The sequence below is a fragment of the Astyanax mexicanus genome, chromosome 20, assembly GCF_023375975.1.
Source record: "Astyanax mexicanus isolate ESR-SI-001 chromosome 20, AstMex3_surface, whole genome shotgun sequence".
Classification (NCBI taxonomy): Eukaryota; Metazoa; Chordata; class Actinopteri; order Characiformes; family Acestrorhamphidae; genus Astyanax; species Astyanax mexicanus.
Genome location: NC_064427.1, coordinates 31327566 through 31354496, shown reverse-complemented (window position 1 = coordinate 31354496; position 26931 = coordinate 31327566). Strand labels below are relative to the sequence as shown.

Genomic DNA, 26931 nt, shown 5'->3' with positions numbered 1-26931 from the left:
CTCCTCAAATTCACATCTACACACATGAACACACACCTACGATGCTACATATGGAGAAACAGCTGAAGAAGACCATCCTGGGTTTCAGTAAAATAGCAAGATATTAATAGGTGTTAAAGTGGTGTTGCAAGGTGGTTGCTGTGGTTTCCAGGGGGTGGTTGCAAGGATATACGAAGGATCGGTTCAACAGTGCCAAATATGATGGATAAAGCACATAAAATGTGACCTGTAGAGATTTTCAGTCCAATTATATATAATAGGTATATAGAGTGCTTAAGCCACATGTTAGAAAACATTTGCACTCATTCAAAAGTAGATCCATGATACTTGATTAGCTTGATTACTACTAGATACAGCTGTGGGAAAAAATAATAAACCACTTCATTTCTGAATCAGTTTCTCTGATTTTGCTGTTTATAGGTATATATTTGAGTAAAATAAACATTGTTGTTCTATAAACTATTCTATAAACTACGGACAACATTTCTCCCAAATTGCAAATAAAAATATTGTTATTTAAGCATTTATTTGCAAAAAATGAGAAATGGCTAAAACAACAAAAAAGATGCAGAGCTTTCAGACCTTAAATAATGCAAAGAAAACACGTTCATATTCATAAAGTTTTAAGAGTTCAGAAATAATCAATAATCCCAGTTTTTGATGCATATTGGCATGTTCTCCTCCACCAGTCTTACACACTGCTTTTGGATAACTTTATGCCACTGCTGGTTTGATGGCTTGTGATCATCCATCTTCCTCCTGATTATATTCCAGAGGTTTTCAATTTGGTAATATCAAAGAAACTCATCATGTTTAAGTGGTCTCTTATTTTTTTTTCCAGAGCTGTATGTATAATTGAATTGTATGACTTAGGAACGGAGCAAAAAAAATAAGAAGCCTTTATAGCTATATATATGTACTATACTATATTAGATTTTTGTAGAACAGGGATAAACCAACGTTGCCGGAAGGGAGGAACATCTGCAACAAAAAAAAAGAAAAACACCCACACACTGGGTTAACTACAATAGTACCTTACAATGAAATTAAGCAGAATAAAAGAATACAAAATACTGAAGGGTCCCTAAAATAAACATAATAACACATTGCTAATGAGAGCTCTCAGCTTTCAGCTTAGGGGGTCTACCTAGCAACTGATGTAGTGCAATCTGCTGAAGAACCATTGAAGTTTCTCACCACAAGTTTGATCTCAAGTGACGGAGTCAACAGCAACGCATTATGTGGAATAAAGGTGGAACATACCAGCAGATGTGATCTCACGTTTTTAAACCACACACACACACACACACACACACGCACACACACATACACATATACACACACCCATAAAAGGTATTGCATGCATGCAGAAGAAACATAGATAAACACATACATATATTTCCATACTCTGCTAGATCACAAAACAGCTTCTTCCCTTTTCCTCATGCTCTTTCAATCTTTCACTCAGTCACGCTCTCACTCACTTACTCTCACCGCCTCTCTCGCTCTCTCTAAGCTGTCGTTCCTTACCTTAGTTGTGACAATACACAGGCAATCCATGGTGAGCAGAAAAGCTCAGCCGAGATTTCCATTCATCGCCACTAAAACTGAGCCAGAATGGAAGGATGTGAAAGAAGAGAGTAGAAAAAGAAGAAATGAAAGAAGAGGAGAGCAAGGCTAAGGCACAGAGAGGTAAAGAAGCTAGCGTAAATGGAGCCCAGCAGGCTGCCAGAGACTGGAGCACTCCTCCTCTACACAGCTTCGTGCAACAGCAGCGGCGGAAGCACGCATGATTCTAGCAGGAGCGCGCGCCACAGCTCAGCCTGACCACGACCGAGCTGGACGGCCGCCTTTCAGACAGAGAGGGAGAGAGAGAGAGAGAGAGAGAGAGAGAGAGAGAGAATGAGAGGGAGGAGAGGATGCCACTTCTGCTGCTGCTGCTGCTGATGCTTCTGCTGCTGCTATTCAAAGCAAACAGCATCCCGCCTCCTTCAGAGCAGCTGACTGCACACAGAGACCCCGCTCTCTCACAAGCCTGCTCTCGCCCGCCTCTCACAACAACAGCAGCAGCACCACCACCACCACCACCACAACCACCAGCAGCAGCACACCCATGTGCTCTGCCCCTGGAGATCTGCATCTGTGTGTGTGTGTGTGCATGAGTGTGTTTGTGCGTTGGTGTATGTGGATATTTGTGTGTGTGTGTTAAAGGGCACATATCATAGAAAAAGATCTAGGTACTGTTTGTCAAACTGCATTATGTCATGTCATATATATGACATACAGCTCTGGAAAAAAAAAGATGAGTTTCTTTGATTTTACCAAATTAAAAACCTCTGGAATATAATCAAGAGGAAGGTGGATGATCACAAGCCATCAAACCAAGCTGAACTGCTTGAATTTTTGCACCAGGAGTGCAAAAAGTGCACAAAGTTATCCAAAAGCAGTGTGTAAGACTGGTGGAGGAGAACACGCCAAGATGCATGAAAACTGTGATTAAAAACCAGGCTTATTCCAGCAAATATTGATTTCTGAATTCTTAAAACTTGAATGAATATGAACTTGTTTTCTTATTATTATTATTTGAGGTCTGTCCAAAAGCTCTGCATCTTTTTTTGTTATTTGAGCCATTTCTCATTTTATGCAAATAAATGCAATAAATAACAATATTTTTATTTGGAATTTGGGAGAAATGTTGCTCATTTTAATTAAACATATATCTATAAATAGCCACATCAGAGAAACTGATTTGAATCCAGAGCTGTATGTATCTGTGTATAATAATACATATGATCAAATATCAAATATCAAAATATCTTCTCACCCAATATTTCTTTTGTAATAAAGATAATAACTAGGGATGCATGAATACCGATACTGGTATCAGTATCAGACCCAATACCATGCTAATGTACTCATAATTATATTCACTAATGAGGCCCTGAGACCAACATCTGATACCTAGTGCACATTGCTGCACTTAAGAATAGACAACTGCATGGCTTTATTTCAGTAAATCAGTTAAAAATGTGAAACTATATATTATATAGATGTAATACACACAGAGTGATCTATTTCAAGTGTTTATTTCTTTTATTGTTGATTATTATGGCTTACAGCGAATGAAAACCCAAAAATCAGTGTCTCAAAAAGTTTAACTAATATAAATATAATATAATATAAAAGATTAATTGGCACTATTGTCATTGTGCCAAGTACTGCTGGAAAATGAAATCTGCATCTCCATAAAAGTTTTTTGGATTTTGTGGTTATCATGTTCGCTTCCCAATGCTGGGGTCTTGGGTTCAAGTCCCTATCTGGGTAGAGTTTCCATGTTTTCCCTGTGTCTGGGCGGTTGGTCAGCTCCTCAGAGCCTGATGCAGTCATGTGGAAGGTTGTTTCCGGTGGAGACTATGCTGTGCATGATTGGCTGTAACTTTACTCATTCACTGTTTGTTTTATTGAGGTAAAATTTTTATCAATGAATCGTAATAATAATAATATATAGTCATATCGCCCAATACTAGTCATGATGGCAATAATATACCAGCCTTAAAACCACAGAAACCAAAACACACTGCACCCTGTGTAATTCTAAAAGCTAAGAAGGAGCTGTAAAATAGCCACGTCAAAATGAAATACGACTCTTGTAGTTACATAAAACCACACAACTACTACAAGTGTACTTCAAGGGGAACAAAAAAAAATGTAAAGGATATGGGCTCTTTAAAATTCTTCACTTTGTTGTATAGCATGTTGAAAATCGTTTTTTAGCTCTGCAGAGAAATCAATGGCTGGGAGTGGATCTCCTACAGAGCCTATTGTGCAGCTGAAACAGATTTCACAGTCCGTCTGAACAGGCAATGCTTGACCTTGAGGAAGCTGGAGAAAAAAGAGAAAGATTTATTTTAGGGATCTTGGCAAAGTGCAGAACCACAGGAGTGCTGGAGCGACGTGCCTATATCCTGAGAGGAACTGTCAAACTGCTCGGTGTGATGAAGCAAAGGTGAGCGGGAGATGTAGCTTACAATGCAGCGACAAGATAAACAACCCGTCAATGAATCCAAAGAGTCTGTGATACAACCTCATATCTGCAATGGCTGTCAAGTTTCAGACAAGAGGGGTGTGACAATATCGTGTTAAACATAATATCAGTATAGTTTTTTAAATACAAAAAAAACATATTGTGATAATAGTCTATAGCCCTCAAAAGGAATAAAATTCTCAGGGGGTCCTGGGGTAATTTTATCTTTTATAGGGGGGGTCCTCTGTGATTTTATTACTGTCCAGAACTACCATGTACATGTTTTTCTCAGCCATCCTCTGAGAAAATTAAAGGCTGAATATCCTACTGTTTTTCACTGAATTCCGTGGTCCTCCGATAATTTTATTCCCATCCGGATGCACATCTCTGACATCAGTTTCGTCACCTTGCATTTAATAAAATAGCTATTTGTCCACTGCCTTGCACCATAATTACACTTTGGGCATTTCCACGGAGATCCATGTAAACAAAACAGCAAGTGGAAATGGAGGAGCTCCTGAACGCGATGTCATGTGACCGAGAAAGCCTAAAAACTCACTGTTCCTCCTGTTTTTTCAATTGCAGTCCGGATGCAAAAGTTTATCACTGATGTATTGGGTTTCTTTCATGGTATTTTTTGTATAATTGTTTATGATTGCAGTTTACATTTACCAAGCAAAATATTATAACCACCTGCTTTTTTCTACACATATTATACATTTATATTTTACACTTATAGGACACATCGTAGTTCTACAATCACAGACTGCAGTCTTGCTGTTATTCTACTATATTAACCTAATTTCTCAATGTTCTTCAATGGCTACGACCCCCCAGGAGAGACCACCAAAGAACTGGTTTTATTTGGGTGGTGGGTCATTATTCTCAGCATTGCAGTGCATCACATTGGCATGGTGGTGGTGTATGTTGTGTCATGTGTATAAATGGATCAGACACAGCAGTGCTGCTGGAGTTTTTAAACAAGTATCATTAAGAAATATTGTGATATTTGTGACATTTTTGTTAGCCTACCACTCATACAGACAAAATCAAAAATCCATTTAGGTTTACTGATCCCTAGAGACAAAATCCCCAAATATGAGAAAGCCCTTTCCACACACACACATCACAAACACACACCCACACAAACACACACAGCACATAAACCTACACATATAGAGTGCTACTCTTTTTTTCGCAGACCTCTGAGGTTCCAAGCATGAATCATACTGTGGTGGGCTAATTCTGCATTCCCCCCTCACTCCCCACTAGCTCTTTCTCTCAGTCTCTGTATCGAACTCTCTCTCTTTCTCTCTCTCTGTCTCTAGGTTAGCTCATTCTCAGTCAAAAAGAGCACTCTGCTGCACTCTGGAGCTAAATTAAGAGCCCAAAAATCCACCATGAAAAAAAGCCTCTAATCTGATCATAGCAGAGAACCCAGAGAACCCAGAGAACTAGAGACGACTAAAAGAGTCAAAACTGCCTTTCTCATTCATCACTGGACAAAATGATCATCAGGACACATTGTGGACAGCACTTGAGAGACCCCTGTCCCCATATCAACTCAAAACATCTGATATAGGCATCATTATGAAGCAGTGAGGACAGCAACAAAAACTGTGCCTTAAAAATAAAAAATAAAAAATCAATCTCAATGAATGGCTTCTTATTATGATAATGGCTATTCTTCCAAACATCATTCCCATAATATGAAGTCATTCATTGAGATTGATTTTTTTTTTTTAAGGCACAATTTTTGTTGCCAAGATAGCAATCTAGGGTTAAACTAGCTGAATGCATTCATTATATTCATTCATTAGACTTTTTATTGTAAAGCCATAGTGTTTTAAACTGTATCTACAATATACTATAGTACATCATCTGTTAAAGCTATAACACACTTACAGGGGTTGGACAAAACTGGAAGCTGAAACACCTGTCATTTTAGTGTGGGAGGTTTCACGGCTAAATTGGAGCAGCCTGGTGGCCAATCTTCATTAATTGCACATTGCACCAGTAAGAGCAGAGTGTGAAGGTTCAATTAGCAGGATAAGAGCACAGTTTTGCTCAAAATATTCCAAAGCACACAACATTATGAGTGACACACCAGAGTTCAAAAGAGGACTAATTGTTGGTGCACGTCTTGCTGGCACATCTCTGACCAAGATAGCAAGTCTTTGTGATGTATCAAGAGCCACGGTATCCAGGGTAATGTCATCATATCACCGAGAAGGACAAACCACATCCAACAGGATTAACTGTGGACGCTGTAAGAGGAAGCTGTCTGAAAGGGATGTTCGGGTGCTAACCTGGATGTATCCAAAAAACATAAAACCACGGCTGAACAAATCACAGCAGAATTCAATGTGCACCTCAACTCTCCTGTTTCCACCAGAACTGTCCGTCGGGACAATAAATTATTGTGGTCTAAATGTTTATCCTATTAGTAAGAAAGTATGAAAAAAGGCAAAAACAGTTCACAGCAATACAAAATAACCATGTGCTGAACTTTTCCAGAATTCCCAGTGTCCTACCTGCTGTCTGGACGCAACATGTCGGCCCAGTTCCAGTTCCAGCTCATCCCGAAACAGAACCTTTATCACCGCTTTCATTCCTGCACCCAGCCACAGGGAGCCAGCCTCACGATGGCCACTCCACACAAGCGTGCACAGCATGCACACACATACACACACACACTCAAACACACACACGCATACTAAGCCGTTCAGCAGATGGATCTGGAAGCCGCTTTAAGTGATCACATTATGGAGACCGAATGTTTTAACTTCCTTCAGACCACAGACTCCCACTGGAGAGTGGTGAGACAGCATGTTACATGTCCAACACACCACACACACACACACACACACACACATCTCTTTTTGAAAGTTCATAGTTCAAGTAAGTAAGAAATTTGATAGAAATACTAAAAACATATAATACAAAAAAGTGCTATAAGCAATTATTACTTGATAGTTACATAAGTCTCAAGCATCCAGTGCAAAACTAAAGACATAACATAAAGTATATTACAGTATGACTCTATATAGAGTATATCTATACTGATCAACTGCATTCAGAGTCAAAGGAAAACTAAGTGTATAAACCTGATTTTTCCCAGTTTTCAGGCAGGGTACACTCAAACTCAGAAATGAACCCAGCCCTGCAGTAAAACGGATACTTTAGCATCTTGATAGTTAAGCCAGACTAGGCTGAATTACTGTTTTCTCCCTCCGCATGCAGTTTGATGCCAGCGACAGGCAGCTTAGCTTACCATAATTAGAGGAAATCTACAAGCCTGGCTAGCCAGCAAATGCAGCACTGACATCTTACGCCATCTTCAAAATACGAGCAGAGGGAGCAAAACGACAACTTGTTACAGGTTAATAGGAGTAAAACACACTGTGTTTCTTTCTGTGTTACAGATCACTTTCATTTTTATTTAACCACAGACAGTATGACGGCAAGATATTCCATTCCATTTTGTCTGATCAACTTTTAAAATTTTATTTAATATTATAAATCCATTCTTTACTAGAGACCTGGACCCTCTTTTTCTCCAGCCACCCAAGCTTTGCAAAGTATGCAACACCCAGTTTTGCATTGTCTTGTTAAAAGAAAATGCATGGAAGGAAACATTAATTTTGCAATTTTAAAGGGCAACATGACCGACCATGCCTTTTTTTTCTTGCTCTTGCTGATAACAGTGCTCCTGCACTTTATGTTGTCTATTGCTTGTTGTTCTATGTTGCACCATGGTTCCGGAGGAACGTAATTTCATCACACTGTGTACCTGTACTCAGATGTAATGACAATAAAAGCCTCTTGACTTGACTTGAACAGTATGGATGGTCTTTTTGTCTTTGGTTCAAAGAGCACATATTTTGTATTTCTTTCAAAGAAACGTTGACAGCAATTCTCGGAGTGGTTAACATAAGGCTCCTGTAAGTGGAAATGATTGTCAATATAACTTCAAGTAAAAAGTTATTTTGGGTTGGTGTGACTAAGTGGATAACACCACTCCCTGACACTCATGTGAAAGACTGGGAGACTGGGGTTCAATTCCTGTTCTGTGTGACTATGCTGTACTTCACTAATAGAGTGATTGGACTTTTAAGACTCCTAACACTACATTAGCAACTTTCATTTCTGTAATAAAAATAACTTCAGCTAAATGATGTAAACCTAAATGTAAATGTAAATGTAAATGTAAATGCAAAGTAATTTCTTGACCATTTGATGGCACCCACCCTGTCCTGGATGAACCCCTCCAGCACTCACTACAGTTCTATAGGTGAACGATCTGTTCCATTTAAGAGAATGCTGTGCACAACTGTCTGTCGCTTCTAGCCAGTGTGGATTGGTCTGTTGAGTGCTGAGTGTGGAGTATTGATTGTAAAGTTTCCTTGGTTGTTAGAAAGGCACTGTATAAGCATAAAGTCCTGTTCAGCGTGACTATGCTGTGCTGCACTTATAAGAGTTCTTAGGCAAGACTCAAGTCACATGCACATAGAATGTAAATGTAAAGTAATTCATTATCTACTCAATGAAGTTCTTCAGGTTCTTTATTGTCTGTTGCTTCTGGCCAGTGTGTATTATACTGGTTGAGTGCTGAGTGTAGAGTAATGAATGTAAAGCATCCTTGGGTGTTAGAAGGGATGTAAAGGTGTAACGTTCATTCATTCATTTATTTATTTATTTATTCATTCACAAACTCTAGATCTAAATCTAGAGCGTGTCTGTGTCTGTGTGGGTGTAGGTGTGTGTCTATGTGTGTGTGTGAGTCTAGCTTCTTTCAGAAAGGAAACGCACCTGATAAGGCAGTGCCCGTAGTGAATACTGTAGTTCCAGCCGCTGGCACTGCTTCAGGTCGATAGTACAGGGTGTTTGTCTGCAGTTCAATCACAAAGTATTTGGCTCAAGTGTGGAACAGTTCTGGTACAGGATGATACTCCTCCACCAAAATGTTCCCAAAACAGGTGGGTGCAGGAAAAAACAGAAAGCTCTGTGCTTTCTAAGCAAAATGTCACTGAACTGCTGAACTCTGGAAACTGGCTTCCTGAATGTACCATATATATAAAATGCTGACGAAGGGCTGCAAAGCCAAAAATCCGACCTGAGTGACCCTACCTGACTGCAAAAGTGCCAAAGCTTGATCTCTACTAGCAGCTCCGCAAGTTTCAAGTACAGTTGGACCTGATCCAGATACATACAGAAAATATACTTGTGAGATACATACTGAAAATACTACTGTAACAATCCTATCCGGATGGAATTCGTTTTTTAGGGGGACCTCTGTAAAAAAAAATATCCGGACTGCAACTGAAAAAAACACAAGAGGTCCAGTGACTTTTTTGGCTTTCTCAGTCACGTGACATCGCGTTCAGTAGCTTCTCCATTTCCACTCGCTGCTGTGTTTACATGGATCTCCGTGGAAGGAGTATTTTTAGTGCCCTCAGGATACCAAAGACACAGGACACGCCCTAAATCCAGCTGCGCGTTCCACAATTGACAAGTGCACTAAAGATCACTAAAATAGGGACCAATGATTCATCATAGGTGATCTGAAGACTTTCTGAACCAACTGTAAATGCGTCTCAAATTCACTTATCCACTAATCTCCATAAAGTTATGTATCAGTTTCAATCTAAAAAAAAGATTTTATAATGTGTCACTCTCAGGCTGTTTGGTCAGGATGTGAAAAAGATATTAGTTTTTACCTCTTTAATCATAAAACCTAAACAACATATTGATTTGTTTGGCCAAACAAATTTCGGCTTTACATTCAAACTAAATTGAAGCTTCTCAATCGAATCAGCGTTCTTATTCATTCATTTTCTGCTTTTTAACCTCTGTCAACAGCACGAGTGGGTGATTCCAGCATGCCAGATTAAAAATTGATTTAAAGTAATGAAAGAAGAGGAGGAGAATAAAGAAAAGAGAAGAAATACAGCAGAGGGAAATACTGGACACAGTGGGAGGAGGGATGCAAAACCCCCAAACTTTTCTTTAACCTGTTGCTATAATGTGGGATTCACTTTTCTACAATACCAGATCACCTCCCAATATCCAGTTATCAGAGGTGGAAAAAGTACTGAAAAAATGTAATTAAGTAAAAGTACATTTACTTTGTTTAAATTCTACTCAAGTAAAAGTAAAAGTACCCATATAAAAATCTACTCGAGTAAAAGTAAAAAAAGTACTAAATTTAAAATGTACTTTGAGTAAAAGTTACATAGTTACTTTTAATAAATTGATGTAAAAAAAAGTAGAGCAACGCCGGTATGTGTATTTTTTTCCCAGCATTTTATTTTTTACTCAGTAACGGGGAGTTTTCCACTAAATTAGTAAACAAGTAAATTACTTGTGTCAAAATGTACTTGAGTAAAAGTAAAATTACTTATTTTAAAAACTACTTTAAAAATGACAAATTACTCATAAAATCTACTTAATTACAGTAACGTGAGTAAATGTAATTCGTTACTTTCCACCTCTGCCAGTTATACATGGAGCTTTTCTTTCCAAGTCATCAAACCAAGCTGAACTGCTTTTTTGCACCAGGAGTAAAGGCATAAAGTTATCCAAAAGCAGTGTGTAAGACTGGTGCAGGAGAACATGCCAAGATGCATGAAAACTGTGATTAAAAACCAGGGTTATTCCACCAAATATTGATTTCTGAATTCTTAAAACTTTATGAACATGAACTTGTTTTCTTTGCATTGTTTGATTATTTGTCTGAAAGCTCTGCATCTTTTTTATTATTTCAGCCGTTTCTCATTTTCTGCAAATAAATGCTTTAAATAACAATATTTTTATTTGGATTTGAAATGTCCGTAGTTTATAAAATAAAACAACAATGTATATATATAAATAGCAAAATCAGAGCAACTGATTCAGAAATTGAAGTGGTCTCAAGTGTATGCATACTCTATGTGTCAGTATGTGTGTACATATGTGTAACTCTACATACCAATGTGTGTATGGGCATGTGAGCATGGGCATGCTTGTAAGTGTGTCTGTACACGTGCATCTGTGTGTGCGCATGTGCGTTTGCTGCAGTGTGTGAGCAGTGAAGGCATCAGCACTGTGTGTGTGTGTGTGTGTGTGTGTGCGAATGTGTGTGTGTGGGCGAGAGGTGGCAATTACTGAAGATCTACACGCCTTCCAGTAAAGAGTAGAACTACAGAGAACAATCCAAGCACACACACACACATATGCACACAAGTTCACACACACAGCGCAATCCTCAATCATTAGCAACACACTAATAGCACAGACTGCAGCCTCCCAACAAGAGGCATCAGTTACACTGCTGGGCCTTGTGTCAATACGAGTCACTTTCTTAGGATCCACACAGAGTATCAGCACACTAATTACAGTGCATTCTCTCTCTCTCTGTCTCTTTCTCTCTTTCACACACACACACACACACACACACACACACACAAAGACAACATGCCGTCCTCTTGTGTCTTCCCCGGCCAAAGACATCCAAATTGTTACATTGTACTCATCAAGAGGAAGATGGATGATCACAAGCAAGCCGAACTGCTTGAATTTTTGTACCAGGAGTGTAAAGCATAAAGTTCTCCAAAAGCAGTGTGTAAGACTGGTGGAGGAGAACATGATGCCAAGATGCATGAAACTGTGATTAGAAAACCAGGGTTTTTCCATTAAATATTGATTTCTGAACTCTTAAAACTTTATGAACATGAACTTGTTTTCTTCGCATTCATTATTCGAAAGTTCTGCATCATTTTTGTTATTTCAGCCCTTTCTCAATTTCTGCAAATAAATGCTTTATATGACAATAATTTAATTGGAATTTGGGAGACATGTTGTCTGTAGTTTATAGATAAATAAAACAACAATGTTCATTTTACTCAAACAAACACCTATGAATAGCAAAATCAGAGAAACTGATTCAGAAACTGAAGTGGTCTCTTATTTAAAAAAAAAATAATTCCAGAGCTATATGTCATAATTCCATTATGCCTACATCCATCAGCAAACAAGGTTCCAACAGGACAATGCTCATCCACATAATTGATGCCATCTCAAGAGCTTCCCTTGAAGACAGAGATGCGATGCCATTGACAGTTGCATAGACCTATGTCCAAAACTAACCCCTGACCGAAAATGTTTAATGGTATCTGACACGCTATCATCATATGCACATACTGTAAGTTTGCCGGAGCGTATTTCTAAGTAAGTTAAATTATCACTCTCTGCTTTAATCAAGAAGACGAGAGAGAGGGTGCTTTTCATGGCGGGGATTCTGAATTCGGCACAACACTGACAAAACCCACTGAGCAGTAGATGACTTATAAGTGCTCGGGCACGGATTGTTTAAACGCAATGTGAGTGCAGTCTTCCCTAAACAGAGACATCCCATGGTTTAGATTGTACGCTATACTTTATCATATGTACGTAATGTCATAATTCCAATAAGCCTATATCCACCAGCAAACAAGAATGTAAATAGGATAATGCTCATTCACATATCTGATGTCATCTTAAGAGCTAGCCTTGAAGACACAGATGCTATCTATCATTAGCAATACGCTACTAGCACAAACCGCAGTCAATACAAGCCACTTTCTTAGGATCCACACAGTCTATCAGCTCACTAATTACAGTGCATTCTTTTTTTCTCTCTCTCTCTCTTTCTTTCTCCCTCTCTCTTTCTCTCTCTCTCTCTCTCTCTTTCTCTCTCCTATCTCACACAAACATACAATCACACAATATGCAGTCCTCCCAAAACAAAGACCTCCCAATATTTATATTGCATGCTGTGCTTTATCATTTTACGTTATGTCATCAGTCCATTATGCCTGCATCCGTCAGCATTCACTGCTGTTCAATACCAGTCAAAAACTGTCATTTTGCAATAGAAACAAACACCAAACACAAAAGGAAACAGGATAAAGTGAGGCTCTGGACACAACACGTGCCGTGCCTGCGGCATGACAGCAATTAAGGCATTTGCTTGATAATCATCAGAGCAAAAACAACGATCCGCCCACACCTGCAAGACAGGAGATAAACAACGAGCTGTTAGAGCCGAGGCAGATGTTTAAACGAGGAGAACGAGAGGGAATGCTGAATCCTCTGAATCTGGAGCACTTGTTTGTGCCTCTGCACGCTCCACAGGCCTGCTGCTGACGACACGCTGCGTAGTGTCCAGTAATTAACAGAGTTCAGTGTGAGGATGAGTGTTAGAGTGTGTGTGTATGAGTGAGTTTGTGTGAGAGTGTGAGATGGAAAGATATGAACAAGAAAAGGAAAGAGAGAGAGAGCAAGCAAAATGAAAAAAATAATATACACTTTGGGAACACTTTGCCTGTGTAAATACCTACAAGATGTGACTCACTCTAAGACGATGCATATTTAATATACACTTATCAGTCATAACATTAAAACACTCGCAGGTAAAGTGAACAACATTGATTAGCTACTTACTGTATAATGGACCCTGATAGGGGTGGGGGGGGGGGGGGGGGTTGGGATTATACAGCTCTGGAAAAAATTAAGAGAATCAGTTTCTCTGATTTTGCTATTGCAAGCTTTCAGACCTCAAATAATGCGAACAAGAACAAGTTCATATTCATAAAGTTTTAAGAGTCCAGAAATCAATATTTGCTGGAATAAGCCTGGTTTTTAATCACAGTTTTCATGCATCTTGGCATGTTCTCCTCCACCAGTCTTACACACTGCTTTTGGATAACTTTATGCCTGCACTCCCGGTGCAGAAATTAGAGCAGTTCAGCTTGGTTTGATGGCTTGTGATCATCCATCTTCCTCTTGATTATATTCCAGAGGTTTTCAATTTGGTCAAATCAAAAAGAAACTCATTTTTAGGTGGTGTCTTATTTTTTTCCAGAGCTGAACAAAAAAAATACCCTTTTTTAACTCTCTTTTTATGTGATTTAGCTAATAGTGTAGGGTAATGAGCTCTGCAAGTAACAAGAATTTACCAGTGTAAAAAAGTTGGATTACTACTTCAGGAACATCAAAGTGTATTCCTGGTATGAGGAGCAGCTTTTTATAATGACTTGACATTTTCCTGCTCCACACTACTGATAAAAGCCTGTATTGGAAATCCTTTGCCCCAGAGGTGTTTTAAACAGATTAAAGGTCTGAGTGCTGATAAGTGCTGACATTACAAAAAAAGAGGATGAAAGGCTAGAGATGGGGCATTACTGGGTCTCAATTTATATGGACAGTACACTTTAGCGCCGGATAGATTACCTGCCGAAGTTTAAAATCTTATACTATCTGGAAACAGTTAAGCTTAAAATTAGGACCAAAATGAGGGTTAGGTATAGCCTTAAGGCTGTGGATAATTTAGGCCAAAAAGAAACCACAATAACAACAGCCTAGCAACCACCATAGCTACACCCTAGCAACCAACAGCTTAAGTGTAGCACACCTAAGCAAACACTAATGGCTCTATCGTACACCTTGCGCAAGGCGCGTTGCGGTGCTCTTTGCTATCTTACATCCTGTCAACAGTCTATTTTTACAGCCATTAAAAAGTTTAGGAGTTTAGGAACAATTTCCACTGATGGTCGTGAGGTGTGAGGTGAGTTCAGGTACATTTCTGGCATGTTGCTATTTTGGCAGCGGAAAACACAGGTGCGCCACTGACTGAAATGAACCTAGACAACAGTCAATTATCAGTCTGTAGGTGCACCCAGTATGTGTACACCCCTCCTGCTTCTTAAACACACACACGGACACACTGCAGAGCGTAAACCCAATTTTTAACTCAACAATAAACAGAATAGTATCCTCTGCTGAGACACACAAAGCTCCAAGCTGCTAAAATATCAGCACACCAAAGTCAGAGCTCACCTGCCTCTTAAAGGAAATGGCAAGTGACACACTGATTTGTTTATTTCACTTTATGCCCAAAACACAAACATCCTTATGATTAATTAAGAGAATGAATACATGTCTTTTAGATGTTTTGAGCTGCGCAAGGCATTTTTTTTGCACTCTTACGATGCCAAAGACACATTAACATGTCAATTGACTGGGCCTCTATAGATCAATTAAAACAGGGTCCTAAGGGTGTTTCCACACCCTTTTTTGGTGTTTTGGTTTCACACTGCAGTTTAGTAAGAGGACTAAAGAACTTTACTATATCCTGTCATCATCCACTATGTGGGCTGCGTCTCTCTATACTTCATATTAGTTGGCTTGTAGAATGTTAGTTATGTCTGAGTTTGGCGAGTTGCTTTGCCAGGTGTTGTGACAAATTTTAGCTCTTTGTCAGAATCTGACTACCCTTTGCGTACAAGTGTAATATAGAAGATTATTCTCAGATTTCTTTTATTTCTGTTTATAAATAAGGTTCGAACCAAAACCATCTGCAGACAATCAGGACCATGGTTCAGTAGATCCGGACTGAGACCACCTCTTTTGGTTGGACCAAACTCTGGTTCTTTGTTCTGGACCATGGAAGCCCCTTTTACACCTGCTACTTTGTTTCAGACCAAACTGAAAATCCAAAAGTCCAAACAAGGTAGGTGTAAAAGCTACCTAGCAACACCTTAGCAACCACCAAGCAACACCTTTGCAACAGCTATACCATAGCAGCACCTTCTTTGCAACCACTTAGCAATACCTAAGTAGCCAACAGCTATACATAGCAACAATTTAGCAGCCATTTTTAGAAATTGCAATTTTATTAACTGCACCCAACCATCTGACCATAAACATGTGCATCGCATGTGCAATCAACTGCAAAAAAAATGCTGAAGAAAGCATCCAAATAGGACTAAAACCTCTTCTCTCATTCAATAAACACAAACAGAAAAAAAAACAGAAGGAAGAAAGCAGCATCTGGAGGAACATCTCTGACTGCTTCGCCAAGGCTTCTCCACTGTAAACACTGCAGAGGCTCACAATCTGCTCCTTTCAGCCGAGGTGCGAAGCCTTCTACGTACTTATCAGCAATCATATGTGTATGTGTTGTGCATATATTAGGGTGGTGATAATGATGATGCAGCAGTCTTCACTCTTCACAGTCTTCAGCTCTAGCACTCAGCTCTCGTATGGGACTTATACTATTGCCCCCCAGCGAAGATCAGCAAATAACACTCACCTCTGCATTTGTGCTGCTGTCGGCTGCCGACTCCTCCACACTCAGCTCCACATGGCTCTTCTCCATCACCTGCGCAAACACAGAGAACAACACATATCTTTATATAGAAATCTTCTATAAAAATACTGAATGCTGAAAATACAGCTCTGAAAAAAATAAGAGAGCACTTAAAAATTATGAGTTTCTTTGATTTTACCAAGTTAAAAACCTCTGGAATATAATCAAGAGGAAGATGAATAATCACGAGTCATTTCACCAAGCTGAACTGCTTGAACTTTTGCACCAGGAGTTTCATAAAGTTATCCAAAAGCAGTGTGTAAGACTGGTGGAGGAGAACATGCCAAGATGCATAAAAATACTGTGATTAAAAACCAGGTTAATTCCACCAAATATTGATTTCTGAACTCTTAAAACTTGAACTTGTTTTATGTGCATTATTTGAGGTCTGAAAGCTGATAAAGGCATACCTGATTTAGTTTTGTTATGTTATTTCTGGAACGTTGCACACCGTTTACAATTTTACCAAAAAAGTTTAATGAATTAAAACTGTGAATTTATTGGTAACACTTTATTTTAAGGAACACAAATTAGGCGCTTATTAATGCCTTATTATTTGCTTAATAAAGCCTTAATTAGACATTTGTAAATGATTTATTCACTACTTATTAGGCTTTATTCTGTGTAAGTGCTATTGGTGCTTAATTATGGATCTGTGATTGATTAAATATTTAATAAATTATTTTTAGTGTCTAATTAGTGACGAACAGAAGCTCACTTTAGAATATGGTACACATCTTGGTCTATTAGTGAGTTATTAACCCGGTATTAACTCAATAAACTCCAGCACAGCCATAACCGTACCAAACTCACATATAGATCAAACTGCTGCCAATTATAATAACACTAATAACATGTACATTTAGCCCATACTTAAGGCTTAATGATCTGCTTAAAAGGGTGCTAACATAACTGTTTATTGTGCACTATAAGAACTAATACAGCCACTATTAATCATTTCCACATAACAGACCCCACCAATTAAGCACCAATAACACTTACACAGAATAAATATATTAATAAATAATAAATAGTGAATAAATCATTTACTAATGTCTAATTAAGGCTTTATTAAGCAAATAACAAGACATGAATAAGTGCCTAATTTGTGTTCCTTAAAATAAATTGTTACTATTTTTTTTAATAAGTTGAATCAGGTGTCATCTTCATTGTCTTTACTGTCTGTTTGTTAGTAAATGTATTAAACAACATCAAGCTGACTTTAAAATGATTATTTGGCAATCGAGAAATTAATAATCCAAAAATTCTAGTATTCGTTTCAGTAATGAAAATAGTTGTTTGTTGCAGCTCTACTATCCAATGTTGTATCAGTCATAAAGGCAGTGTTTCTGTGTGAAACTAAAACAAAAGTTTAAACCGTTTAATGCCAGGTTAAATGGTTCTTTACTAAATCCTGTAGTTAATTTGGATGAAACTTAAGAAGCTTTAAAAGCTCAAAAAAATGAGATTAAGACTAAAAAAAACTAAAATACGATTACTACAGCAATTTAGTATGGGTTGAAGCAAGTGTGATGATTTACACAGTGTTTCATGGATCTAATGAATGTAGTAGATCCACTGCATAACCAAATATACAAACTCCAGACACTGTCTTGGTTTACTAACTACAACTGTACATTTTAGAAACCATTATCATATAATATAGTGTTTATTAGGTACAGTACTGGAAGCCTGTTGGTCACTGTGACTTAACTAATCTCCTCATTGGTTTTGCATGAGAATAGTAAACACTTGGCTCTGCTACATGACCATAAAGACATCTGACAGGCATAACAATTGAGGAAAAAGCCTGCTGATGTGAGCATGGCAGTTATGGGGACATCGGGAGTGTGGCCTGCCTACAGCATCATTTAAATTTTATTCTGCACCAAGAGGCAGAGTACAGCTTTGCAATGCTAAGTAGTAGGTTTACTAGAATGCACCCGTGGAGGACTCATATTTCCTCTAAATGAATCAGACATGCTTGATGTCTTAACCCTTGTGTGGTGTTCGGGTCTATGGGACCCGTTTTCATTTTTCATCAAATGATACTAAAAAAATATTTTTTCTAACTCAAACTCATTGGCATTGGCTCATTTTTGTGAAAAACATATATCAAAACACATTTTCGATAAACACACACTGTACACCCCCCCCCCCCCCCCCCCTCCTACACATTTATATTACATACAGTATGTTTGGCCAAGGGCTAATAAACATTGCTTCACTTGTAAATTTGAAACTAAACAAATTTTCTACTCATATCTTGAGTTTAATTCATTTTCTTTTACATTTTATTAAAAAACTAATAAAAAAAAGAGTAGCACTTTTTAAAAGAAATGTAACACAAGAAAGGTAAAGGGCAAATATTAACCATGTAAGCTGTTTATATTGCTTGCAATTTAGGTGAAGCAAGCATGTGTAAAGCATTTTAATGTAAAATTGCTTAATTTTGCTGAATTAAATACAAGTAACAAAGTAAACGAGTAACAAAAATATAAACACCACACAAGGGTTAAGGTTACATACAGAGTGTTGAGTTTTAGTCAGTCTTAGGTCCTCAGCAAAACAGTTTCTTCAGCGTATATAGTTTTATTTACATTTTCTCAATTGAAACATGCAAAATTAAATTTATCTTTAATTTATCAAGTGCTGATGTTACATGATTCTGAAATGTGCACCTTATTGTATGGAATGGAGACATGCCTTGTAACATGTTTAATATAAAAAAAAAAAATGAAGATGTAGGTATGGTATGGGCAACACCAAGGCACAGAGGGTTAACATGGTATTTAAGGGGCATCGAGTGGTCCAGCGGTCTAAAGCGCTGCCGCTATGACCTGGAGATCACTTTTTCGAATCCTGGTCATGCAGCTTGCCAGTAGCTGCTGGAGCCCTGGCCTTTCTCTTTTTGGGTGGGTAGATGGCACTCTTTCCCCTCCCCTTATCACTCCAAAGGGTGATGTCGATCAGCACAAGGCATCTGTGAGCTTAAGTATCGAAACCAAGCACGCTGTGATGCTACTCGGCAATGTTACATCAGCAGCAGTTTAAAAAGAGGCGGTGGCTGACTTCACATGTGCTAGTCTTCACCCTTCTTGTGTTTTGGCATCACCATTGATGAGGGATATACAGCTGACTAGCAGCTAAATTGGTGTGAGCTAAATTAGGAGAAAACAGGAAAAAATCAAACTAAACTAAACATGGTATTTAATTAAAATGCTTCTATCCTGTTTATAACCACTTTATAACCATGAACATATCAATTTCTTTCTAAAGGCTGTTTATGTAACAGATTGGAGTCAGGGTCCCAGAATACATATGCCTGATTGACAGCCTGTAAAACTTGCATTTGTGGGATTTCAACAGATTTCCTTTAGTTTTTGACACTGTATGACATACATATGAACAAAAATGCAACATACCAGAAATACATTAGCCACACCTTTGTTTTGGGTAAATTAAATATTGTTGCATTGATTTATTTTCTGCTATCTTGATTTAATTCACTTCCATGCATTTAGTTTTTTTTTAATATATAAAATATTTAGAATATGAGTATTTCTAAGCCATTATCAAAACAACTGCTAGGAAACACATTATGGGTCTGCTGGGACTGATATGCTCATATCTAAACATGAGAAAATAAATAATTTGTGAGATAAATGCTTAGAAATGACTTGCCATGGTGTGATTTGTACAGAACCAAACAGAATTTAGCATCTACAAAAATAAACTAATGCTGGTAAACATTATGCATAATGTATAAAGCAAACTGCACACATGGAACATAAATTTACAGTCATATATATATGAGACCAGACAGCCTTGAACCTGCTCTAACATAACACACACACACACACACACACACACACACACGCTTCTTACATAACATGCCAGGTGATGGCAAGCCATCTTAGCACACGCGTCCACATACAAGCGAATGATTAGGCTTACTCAGGTCACCTGTCTCCTCTGATCTTAGAGCCAGGAACACAACAGACAGGGGCGGGGCAAAGAGGAGCAGAGAGTGACTCCTTATTGGACTGGTGAGCATCAACATACCTGCCCAGGTGACCCCATTCCAGGCCAGCAATCAGCCCTGATCTACTGCTGAGCCACGCTTACTAAACTCATTTGTCGCTCTGGCTCGTGGGCTATTTTTACCCAGCATGCATGGCCTGGTTAACACAGAGCAGACATGCAGACGGCGAGCCCGACCTCCATTAAAAAACCCCGCCATTATAGTCCTCTGACAGGTACAATAATGGGGGTCATTTGGGCCATGGCTTGACCTATTTTTTTAACATAAATAAATTATGTTTTAATAGCCAATCACTACATACAGTGTGTGCCACACATTATATACACACACACATCACTGTCCCACACAACATATTCACACAGTATATTCTTGTTAGGAGTAAAACATATTTCATATTTTTTTACTTTCCATATTACATTTGTTTTTATTCTGCAGAGCAGTACCTACAGCCCTGGAAAAAAATAAAGAGACCATTTCAGTTTTTAAATCAGTTTCTCTGATTTTGCTATTTATAGGTATATATTTGAGTAAAGTGAACATTGTTGTTTTATTCTATAAACTACAGACAACATTTCTCCCAAATTGCAAATAAAAATATTGTCATTAAGAGAATTTATGTGCAGAAAATGAGAAATGGCTGAAATAACAAAAAAATGCAGAGAAGTTTTAAAAGTTCAGAAAGCAATATTTGGTGGAATAAACCTGGTTTTTAATCACAGTTTTCATGCATGTTAGCATGTTCTCCTCCACCAGTCTTACACACTGCTTTTGGATAACTTTATGCCTTTAAATATACTTTAGCTTTTAAATATTGTTAATCACTGTATTTTACGTAGAGACCCAAGGTGCCCATAAAATGCTTTACCTCAGGCTGCCATGCTCTATAGTTTAATACTAAGATCACAGTGGATGCCATACTTTAAAGAAGTCATCAAAAGATGACAAGATACTGTATAATCTTCTGACAGGGAGTGTGAGCTTGTGCTAGAGTGAGCGGTGTGCTCACACAGACCTAGCCCCCCCTAGTGGATGAAAAAAACATGATCTGACACAAATGAGTCAACAAATAATGCTAGAGCTGGGCTTTATAACAATGATATTCCTAACATTTCCTCCATTCAAAGTCATTTTAGCAAAGCTTTCTCTCAATGTAAATCTGTTGCCGCATCATAAGAACGAAGGTTTAGTTACGATGCACTGTAATGAAGGTCCTCAAAAGCCTGAATTAATTAAGCAGCGAAGATCTAAGCTGGTCCTGATAATTAAAGAAGCATCAATATATTTATGACAAGCAAAAAAAAAAAAAACACAGTGACCTACATTAATGTGGGTCTGATCTTACCGTGTTTCAACACTCCTCCATGTATCAAACTAAAACCAGACCTTTTTATAGCTTACTGTCCCATAGGAGACTAATTACATTAATCACGGGAGCACCTCGCTTAATCACAGCTTAAAAAAGCTGTAAAAAGCAGGATGCATCTCAGCTGATAGTAACTATGTTTACATGCACAGCAAAGGGCTAGCCGAATATACTGTAAGTCTCATTTCTAAGAAGCATACAACAGGGTAAGGGGTTTGGACCCTCATATCATATAGTGTAGTTCTTCTTTTAAAATATGCAAAAATCATATGTAAATATTATATGTAGAAATGTACTGGAATTGTGGAGCTCTTTAAAATATCTATATAAGAAATATGCAACACAAACTAGAACAAAACAGGCACAAAAGTTATACTTTTAAGTCACATCATATTGACTACCATAATTTAAGGCACACTATCAATAAACGTCTATTTTCATACATAAGGTGCACTGGATTATAAAGCGCATTATTTGACACTAGTAAGGAACTAGGGTGTCGCCACAGTTTCCTTCTAATTCAGTAAACAAAACTGTAATTCTTAAAAAATAAAACGAGCATTGGATGTTAATCCACACAGATTTTCCCCCTGAAAACTGTTTATTTGGGTGAGTAAAGCGCTTCCGTTTATTAACAGTAAAATTAGATTTCCAGATTTCCACTAAGGCTAGGTGCAGCAATATTATCATTAGCAGCAAACCGATAGCACAAGCCGAGATTAGCGGATAATGCTGCCTGACCATGCTACACTGAGGAAACCTAAGCATTCCAACCAGGAAACCAGGGGGATATTAGCTAGTGATTTTTCCCACGTAGCTTGTTTTAACATGGTAAACGTGCAGGCTACAGTTCAATATACTCGCTTCTTAACACCAAAAGAGCTAACTTATAGCATGGTTAATGCTAATGCTGCTCCAGTGGTGCTAGCCAGGGTTAGCAGCAGACTATGGTCAGATATACTCGCCTTTGAATGACAAAAGAGCTAGCGCTTAGTGCGGTCAGTGGTTAATGCTAATGCTGCTCCAGCAGTGCTTACCAGGGTTAGCAGCAGGCTACAGCCTGATATACTCACCTCTGAACGGATTTATCCATAAAAAGCAAGGCCAATTGTGCTCTCTCGGACTCTCGGGCTGCTGAAGGCAAGCAGCATGATCTGCGATTCGAACCAATGATCCTTGAAGCAACACCACAGTAACTGCCTACATACTACTTAGTAACACCGTAACAACCACCTGAGATTACATAGCAACATTACAGGCACCTAGCCACATAATAATAATAGCATCCACCTAAAGCTGCTATGCAATATGCCTTTCAGTACAGAGAGAGTAAATAAATCCTGTTAAATTGAATCATGTGCAGCACAATTTTATATAAATCACTGTACTATGCATTAAAGTATATGCATATGTTTTTTTAAGAGTCTGGTACTTCTGGTGCATTTCATATCGATATTGACAATAATTATAACATATATCAGGATAGAAATATTTGCCATTTCGTCCAGAACTACATTCAGCTAGTCACACCACAGCAACCACCTAATACATCACAATGCTTAGCAACTATCTGGTTACCATATACCATATATATACCATAACTTATAACTCTAGTAGGTCTAGTAGCCTATTAACTTCTGGGTTTTTTTTACATCGGCAGGCAACAAGCATTTCATCTTGTTTTATATATTTTGTTATATATATTTTATATTGTGTTAACAAAATTAACAGCATACATGCATAATCTTACATGATTAATATTGTAAGTTAACCTATTCTGAAATGCAGACAAACAGGACATACGTCTTATATAATATAAGGTTGAGTAAATGTTGGCCATGCCATCAGAAAGTAGTCTATAAGTGTGCTGTGAGAACAGGCAGTGTTATTTAGCAGTACTGTCAGGTTTACAGATGAAGCCATTTATATTCCTCACAAAGCCTATGCTGCTTCTGTTTCCCTTAATTAGAATGTTGTCTTCCTGCTTTCTGAACATGCATCACTGCCGACAACAGACTCACACACACACACACACACACACAGAGTCTAAAGTCTAAAAGGCTTTAGCATTACCTCAAGAAGCCGACAAGACTATAAATTACCAAAGGTTAAAGGTCACTGTGCTGAATATGTGATGGTGGGAATGAAAGCAGAAGCTGTGAGGATGCAGAAGCTATGGCAGAGACAGGCAGCAGATGACAGAATCTGCTCCCAGCTGCTTCAGGCTGTTGTTGTTCCTCTGGGGTCAGAAGACAAACTCTTGAATGAAAAATTGGACCGTGCAGAAGCATCTTCCCTCTCAACCAGCCTGAACGGCTACAGCTCTAAGAAAAACAGCATCACTGCCGAAGCCACAAACTCAACAATTCCGTATACAATTAAGTATTCAGTATAAAATTACACTTCAGTCAATGCTGATTCATTTCTGTCATTTACTAACAGAAAATAAAAATGAGAAGATAGTGTAAAGGAAGGTTCATTTATTTAGCTACATAGCTTCCAATACTGAAAGCAGATAACAGGATAAAAATGGGGAAATGTATTAAATTAGCCACTTGTCTCTATGACATGATTTTTGATTTTCATTTTTTGAACATCACTACACTACATTACCAATCAATAAAACAGTGAAAGTGTAAACATTGCCTTTTAATATTTATTATAAAAATTATGTTGCTTTTAGCTAATTCAATTTAGCTAGGCCAAATGCCCCACCCATTCAGCTGCTACTCAACTGTATATCTCCCATGACTAGTGATGCCACAGCACTTCCTCCGCTACATGTAATGTAAGCCACCGCCTCTTTTTTTTCAAACTGCTGCTGCGGAGGAAAGTGCAGCGACTTGGTTCCAATACATCAGCTCAAAGACGCCTTGTGCTAAGCGACATCACTCTAGGAGTAATGAGGAGAAAGAGCATCATCTACCCACTCAGAGAGAGCAAGGCCAATTGTGCTTTCTCAGGGCTCCAGCAGTTGATGGCAAGCTGCATAAACAGGATTTAAACCAGCAATCTCCAAATCACAGTGGCAGTGCAGACGCCCATAATTTATTTAAGAGAGTTAAGACCCTTAAAGGCCAACTGTGCTCTATCTCTCGGACTCTGGCTGCTGATGGCAAGGAGCATGGATCATGATTCGAACCGCCAATTCTTTTGAATCATTTAAAAAAGTGCATCAGGGTCAAGAATGTTTTTTATTGGTCATTTTTTTAACTGGCAGCATCTTGTCCAAAAGTGTCAATTCAAACAGACAAGACAAACAAACTCCCTCAAAAATCACATACACATTTAATGCAGGAGAATCCACAAGCATATACTGCAGGACAGGACTGCATTTACAGCATTCTTGGCTAAGTCATGTAGTTCCTGACAGGAACTATGATTGTAGTTCCTGTCACATGACATCTGGCATGTCAGTGTATAAATTACCCTACACTCTTAGATACTTACATACAGTGCAAACAAATGCATATTTACACCTTTTACTGCGGGACATTAGAGTACACTAGCATCTGTGCACATATGAGCCTAACCAATCATTTCCGGGAATTCCAGGGCTGTGAAAGTGTCAGTGTTTCTGGGATTTTGACTCACAGTCACAGTTAATCCCATCTGGATTAATTACCACTTCATTCCCACGAAAAAGTGCATAACTGGAAAGAGCTGCTGTTCTCGATGTATCATCATTTATTCATGTGGAAATGATGTGCACATTTAAATGAAGTACATTTAATGCACTGCTCTCCATCTCTGCACACAGTGAGTCAGACATCTGCATGGCCATATGATGAAATCAAGCATATAGTGAGAGTGTAAAGTAAGTAATGCACAGATAACAGGCTGCAGCTGAATTAGGGTGGATGAACGTAGGCCTGCTGTGGGGATCACAGAGGTGCCTCTGTGCAGCCCCATGAGAACTGCCTCAATCTCCATCTGCTGTATGTGTAATCTGTGTGTACGGACCAGGCCGTATGTGTCGTGTGTTGGGTGCGTTGTGCTCCCTGTTTCTCACCTCTGGCTGTGCGCATGCTGGCTGCGGGTGCGTGGTCGGAGAGTCAGTGGTCGAGTGCTCCCACTGCTCGGCCATGTGGTTTACCTCCTCCAGCTTTTGCTCACAGCTCTTTTGTGTGTTCAACAGGGTCACCTCATAAAACTCCTGGATATCTGTGAAGAGAGAGTGAGAAAGACGATACAGAAAGTAATTTTCTTATTAAAAACGTAATTAAATTAACATACGTACTATGACAAACGTAAGGACTCCTTTATGATCAGTGTTAAATGTGGATATGAATAATATTTCATCCATATTGGTGTATACAGCACTGAAAAAATGAAGAGACCACTTTAGTTTCTGAATCAGTTTCTCTGATTTTGCTATTTATAGGTTTATGTTTGAGTAAAATGAACATTGTTGTTTTATTCTATAAACTACAGACAACATTTCTACCCAATTTCAAATAAATATGTGTCATTTAGAGCATTTATTTCCAGAAAATAAATAATCATAATGGCTGAAATAACAAAAAAGATGTAGAGCTTTAAGACCTCATATAATGCAAAGAAAACAAAGTTCATATTCATAAAGTTTTGAGAGATCAGAAATCAATATTTGGTGGAATAACCCTGGTTTTTAATCACAGTTTTCATGCATTTTGGCATGTTCTCCTCCACCAGTCTTACTCACAGATTTTGGATAACTTTATGCCACTCCTGGCGGAAAAGTTCAAGCAGTTCAGCTGGTTTTTTTTTATTTGATAAAATCCAAGAAACCCATCATTTTTAAGTGGTCTCTTATTTTTCCAGAGCTGTATTTCATGAAAGCTTATCAATACATATGGCACAAATCAATACCACTGGAAATCATGGGTGCCAATATATAGCCAATAGTTCAAACCACAGCTAAACCACACAGTCAACGCCGTAGCTCGATATGTACCTCCCTGGAAATACGCAGTAACTATGCATCGAACCATGCGGACAGTCATAGCTGTGATTGGTCCCCTGGGCCTCGTGTTCCCACCCACACATTCCCGTCTTCTTGGTTTAAACTGCAGAGCGATGCAGAGCCACTGATATGCGCACGCAGAAGTATAAACGTGCTCTGCTGCGTAGTAGGGCACTCTCGCTAGATATGTGTCTATATCTATTCATTCAATAAATTCATAGGTTCGACGCAGAAGTATTCAAAAGCCTTAACACACCACCACCATGCCAGTGTAAAAGCAGGGCTGAGAATGACCCACCACCCAAATTATACCAGCTATCTGGAGGTTCTGTGAGGTCCTGACATTGAAAGACAGATAATAAAGTATGCAGAGAAAGAGAGGAAG

The 26931-nt window shown here is 38.5% G+C and overlaps 1 protein-coding gene across 24 annotated transcripts in view; it reads right to left on the bottom strand.

Moving 5' to 3' along the window:
* dlg2 (discs, large homolog 2 (Drosophila)) overlaps nucleotides 1–26931 on the bottom strand; it is a 440002-nt gene that overhangs the window by 375981 nt on the left and 37090 nt on the right. For 23 of the 24 annotated variants that reach the window (XM_049468833.1, XM_049468837.1, XM_049468835.1 and 20 more), the window contains 2 exons: nucleotides 25614–25765; nucleotides 16137–16205 (listed from right to left, as the gene is read on the bottom strand). In XM_049468833.1, the coding sequence (XP_049324790.1) occupies nucleotides 16137–16205; nucleotides 25614–25765 (221 nt within the window). Of the gene's footprint in view, nucleotides 1–1530; nucleotides 1974–16136; nucleotides 16206–25613; nucleotides 25766–26931 lie in introns of those variants that run through there. The other variant, XM_049468848.1, reaches the window with a different exon arrangement.